The sequence below is a fragment of the Vulpes lagopus genome, chromosome 8 (genome assembly GCF_018345385.1).
Source record: "Vulpes lagopus strain Blue_001 chromosome 8, ASM1834538v1, whole genome shotgun sequence".
Lineage (NCBI taxonomy): Eukaryota > Metazoa > Chordata > Mammalia > Carnivora > Canidae > Vulpes > Vulpes lagopus.
This window is the reverse complement of record NC_054831.1, coordinates 59222420-59227616: the sequence shown is the minus strand read 5'-3', so window position 1 is coordinate 59227616 and position 5197 is coordinate 59222420. Positions and strand designations below refer to the sequence as shown.

General features: G+C 56.2%; 1 protein-coding gene across 1 annotated transcript; it reads left to right on the top strand.

The window, feature by feature from the left end:
• The first annotated feature begins 245 nt into the window (after positions 1-245).
• Positions 246-3274, top strand: FZD8 (frizzled class receptor 8). Its single transcript, XM_041768003.1, has one exon. The coding sequence runs from the start codon at positions 286-288 to the stop codon at positions 2386-2388; it is 2103 nt and encodes a 700-aa protein (XP_041623937.1). The 5' UTR covers positions 246-285; the 3' UTR covers positions 2389-3274.
• Positions 3275-5197: the final 1923 nt, after the last annotated feature.

The following is a 5197-nucleotide window of genomic DNA, read 5'->3' as shown; positions in this document are numbered from 1 at the left end:
GAGCGGGCGGCCCCGGGACGATGCGCGGCGGAGCGGCCCGTGTGCCGCGACAGGGCTGAGCCTCCTCGGGACCGCGGCGCCCGCCGGCAGGACCCGCGCCGCCGCGGCCCGGGAAGGGACCAGGTCGTCCGCGGGGCCGCGTTCGGGCCGAGGCGGGCCGCGGCCGGCCGGGCCCTCGCCCCCCGTTGGGCGGCGTCCCCGCCGAGCCCCCCGGCGCCGCCCCGCACGCCGCCCCGCGCGGGGCCGAGGGCGCGGGGCCGAGGGCGCGGGGCCGAGGCGCGCAGCATGGAGTGGGGCTACCTGCTGGAGGTGACCTCGCTGCTGGCCGCCCTGGCGCTGCTGCAGCGCTCGAGCGGCGCGGCGGCCGCGTCGGCCAAGGACCTGGCGTGCCAGGAGATCACCGTGCCGCTGTGCAAGGGCATCGGCTACAACTACACGTACATGCCCAACCAGTTCAACCACGACACGCAGGACGAGGCGGGCCTGGAGGTGCACCAGTTCTGGCCGCTGGTGGAGATCCAGTGCTCGCCCGACCTCAAGTTCTTCCTGTGCAGCATGTACACGCCCATCTGCCTGGAGGACTACAAGAAGCCGCTGCCCCCGTGCCGCTCGGTGTGCGAGCGCGCCAAGGCCGGCTGCGCGCCGCTCATGCGCCAGTACGGCTTCGCCTGGCCCGACCGCATGCGCTGCGACCGGCTGCCGGAGCAGGGCAACCCCGACACGCTGTGCATGGACTACAACCGCACGGACCTGACCACGGCCGCGCCCAGCCCGCCGCGCCGCCTGCCGCCGCCGGCCCCGGGGGAGCAGCCGCCGTCCGGCAGCGGCCACGGCCACGGCCGCCCGCCCGGGGCCAGGCCCCCGTCCCGCGGCAGGGGCGGCGGCGGCGGCGGCGGCGGCGGGGACGCGGCGGCGGCGGCGGCGCCCCCCTCGCGCGGCGGCGGCGGCGGCGGCGGCGGCGGCGGGAAGGCGCGGCCCCCTGGCGGCGGCCCTGCGCCCTGCGAGCCGGGCTGCCAGTGCCGCGCGCCCATGGTGAGCGTGTCCAGCGAGCGGCACCCGCTCTACAACCGCGTCAAGACCGGCCAGATCGCCAACTGCGCGCTGCCCTGCCACAACCCCTTCTTCAGCCAGGACGAGCGCGCCTTCACGGTCTTCTGGATCGGGCTGTGGTCCGTGCTGTGCTTCGTGTCCACCTTCGCCACCGTGTCCACCTTCCTCATCGACATGGAGCGCTTCAAGTACCCCGAGCGGCCCATCATCTTCCTGTCCGCCTGCTACCTCTTCGTGTCCGTCGGCTACCTGGTGCGCCTGGTGGCGGGCCACGAGAAGGTGGCGTGCAGCGGCGGCGCTCCGGGCGCGGGCGGCTCGGCAGGTGCGGGGGGCGCGGCGGCGGCGGGCGCGGGCGCGGCGGGCGCGGGCGCGGGCGGCGCGGGCGGGCGCGGCGAGTACGAGGAGCTGGGGGCGGTGGAGCAGCACGTGCGCTACGAGACCACGGGCCCCGCGCTGTGCACCGTGGTCTTCCTGCTCGTCTACTTCTTCGGCATGGCCAGCTCCATCTGGTGGGTGATCCTGTCGCTCACCTGGTTCCTGGCGGCGGGCATGAAGTGGGGCAACGAGGCCATCGCCGGCTACTCGCAGTACTTCCACCTGGCCGCGTGGCTGGTGCCCAGCGTCAAGTCCATCGCCGTGCTGGCGCTCAGCTCCGTGGACGGCGACCCGGTGGCCGGCATCTGCTACGTGGGCAACCAGAGCCTGGACAACCTGCGCGGCTTCGTGCTGGCGCCGCTCGTCATCTACCTCTTCATCGGCACCATGTTCCTGCTGGCCGGCTTCGTGTCGCTGTTCCGCATCCGCTCGGTCATCAAGCAGCAGGGCGGCCCCACCAAGACGCACAAGCTGGAGAAGCTCATGATCCGCCTGGGCCTCTTCACCGTGCTCTACACGGTGCCCGCCGCCGTCGTCGTGGCCTGCCTCTTCTACGAGCAGCACAACCGCCCGCGCTGGGAGGCCACGCACAACTGCCCGTGCCTGCGGGACCTGCAGCCGGACCAGGCGCGCCGGCCCGACTACGCCGTCTTCATGCTCAAGTATTTCATGTGCCTGGTGGTGGGCATCACCTCGGGCGTGTGGGTCTGGTCGGGCAAGACGCTGGAGTCGTGGCGTGCCCTGTGCACCCGCTGCTGCTGGGCGAGCAAGAGCGCCCCGGGAGGCGGGGGCGCGGGGGGCGCGGCCGCAGGGAGCGCGGGGGGACCTGGGGGCGCCGGGGGCGGGGGCCCGGGCGGCGGGGCGGGGTCCCTCTACAGCGACGTCAGCACCGGCCTGACGTGGCGATCGGGCACGGCCAGCTCCGTGTCTTATCCAAAACAGATGCCGTTGTCCCAGGTCTGAGTGCAGGGGGGGGGGGGGGGGCGAGGAAACCCAGTGCAGCGAAGGGACACTCGAGGGGCTGAGGTTCCCACCCCTTCATCGTGTTGATTGCTATTAGCATGATAATGAACTCTTAATGGTATCCATTAGCTGGGACTTAAATGACTCACTTAGAACAAAGTACCTGGCATAGAAGGCTCCCAGACCCAGCCCCCTCTCCTCCATTGACGCGGGGAGCTCTTCCCGCCAGGCGTTAATCTGTTGGCAGAGGACGGTGGACTCTGCTGCGTTTGGAGCCCTCGCTGGTTGCCATGTGCTGAGCTTGAAGCCAGACCTACAGATTGCACCTGAGGGACCTGTTTCCCTCCCTCGATCCTGCTACGTAAACTGTTTGTTACTCCTAACGTATCCTAGAGGAGGGATGACCGCGACCTAATGGAATTGCACGGTTTGGGTATTCTTAATGACCAGGCAAATGCCTTAAATAAACAAACGAGAAATGTCTTAATTATACACCCCAAGTAAATACGGGTTTCTTACATTAGAGGATGTATTTATATAATTATTTGTTAAATTGTAAAAATGTGTAAAATATGTACATACCCAAAGATATACAGTCTGTACATTTTTTTGTAAAAAGTTTAGAGGCCACCCCTGTAAGAACAAATATAAGTATTCTATTTTGTCAATAAAATGACTTTTGATAAATGATTTAAGCATTGCCCTCCCCCCCCCCCCCCCGCCTCTTCTAAGCTGTTACCTTTAAGTGCTTGCCAAGGATGCATTGAAAAAAATGGACATTTTCTGGTTTCTCATTCTGTATGCTGACTTTAGGCATGGAGAAAATGACCTGTTAAACTCTAGTTCTTAAGTTGTTAGCAAAGTAAATATCACTGTTGAACTGAAATCAAAATTGAGTTTTTGCACCTTCCCAAAAAGATGGTGTTTTTCATGATCCATGGATAACAAGACTCACCTTAGTGTACGTAAATGGAACTTTTGCAAGGCAACAATTGCCCTCAGGCCTTATTATTTATCTTGTACAATATCACTAAAGGCTTCGGAACCCCCATTTATTTCTCAGTGTCCCTGATTTGGAGATCACCTGGGTTTTCAAGCACTGAACACCCTGCTGAAGTGTAGAGGTTAATGTTTTAAACCATAGATCACACTTTACAGTGTAAGTCACTTAACTATCTGGAGTGGAGCAGGCACTTTTTAATGGATTAGACTAACGGGTTAACATCTTAATAACCTTCCAGGCTTGTGTATACCAAATGTGCTTCTTTTCCTAGAGAAAAAGCTATTGTTCCTCTGTCAAGACTAAGCTAATTTATTTGAGCAGAAGGCTGTTGAATTAGCAGAAGAATGCTTTGGCAATTGTTGAACTTTTTACCTGTCTGCCCAGTGGCCCAGCACATCATTCCTTTAAGAGGGGCTAAATGAATAGGGTTAATCTGTAGGGAACTTGGTCTTTTGAGTTTGAAAAACTTTGATCTTTTCTCCTCTCCAAATGTGCTGTATAGTCTGAAGTTTCTTTCCCTGCTGCCCGGCTCCTCTTGGTGCAGACCAATTGGCCACCGCGGAGCCTTAAAGTTCTTCCATTAAAGGGATGTGGGACTTTTACTTTAAAAAGGAGAGAGAGCGAGGGAGAGGAAGACTTGTAACAGTTAGTGAAGACCAGAGGCACAAGTGCGCTCAGCCTTTTAAACAGCTTTTCCCGGCATTGTTAGCCAGCCTGCAGGCAGCTAGGCATGGGTTGAAGCATTATAGAAAAGGGCTCTGAATGCCCTACAGGTGGTCTGTGCACATAATCCCCCAATTTAAAGCGTTTTCCTTTGCTGGACAATTGCATTACAAAACTCCCTTCTTTTTCGCCCCTAATTGAACCAATGAACTATTATAAACTACAAGTTTTTCTTAAAAAAAAAAAAAAGAAAGAAAAGAAAGAAAGAAAAAAAAAAAGCCTCTGCCTAAATTCTATTGACTAAATTCTGGCAAGTTTTCTGAACTGAACCTTTTAAAGCACCGGAAGTAAAAGCTTCTTCAGACATTTCACTTTCTTAGATATTTTTATTCCCCATGCAAGCATTATTTTCTGACAGATTAGCAATAATTTAAAAGTAATTGGTAAGGTTGTGTGTTCATACTGAAAAGATAGCCCCAGGTCTCTTATTAATCTGTCAATCAAGAAATGGGCAGCTAGAGTGAAATAAGTCAATCGGAGAAGGACAAACATTATATGTTCTCATTGATTTGGGGAATATAAATAATAGTGAAAGGGAATATAAGGGAAGGGAGAAGAAATGGGTAGGAAATATCAGAAAGGGAGACAGAACATGAGAGACTACTAACTCTGGGAAATGAACTAGGGGTGGTGGAAGGGGAGGAGGGCGGGAGGTGGGGGTGAATGGTTGACGGGCACTGAGGGGGGCACTTGACAGGATGAGCTCTGGGTGTTATTCTGTACGTTGGCAAATTGAACACCAATAAAAAATAAACTTATTACTTAAAAAAAATGGGCAGCTACGCTGCTAATGATAGGGGCATCCAACATTGCAGGGTGGGAGACGTGTTCTTTGCATCCTGCTAAAATGTTTGTTATCTTTACTTTTCCTAATAGGAATATTTAGTGGTTAAAATTTGTTTAATTAATACGATGGATTAATTTGGCTGCTCTTTCTTGTGTGAGAGTCTTTTAAGAAGAGTTTCTTGGTAGAAACATTTTGCAAATCCTTTCCACAGTCATTCTTGGTGTTATTGGATTTTTTTAAATTAGGTATGCAATAAGAACTCCTACATTAGCTATCATGTTGATTATCTTTCTTAA

Coding starts and splice junctions, on each gene's coding strand:
- FZD8 (XM_041768003.1), top strand. CDS start 286: ATGGAGTGGGGCTACCTGCTGGAGGTGACCTCGCTGCTGGCCGCCCTG.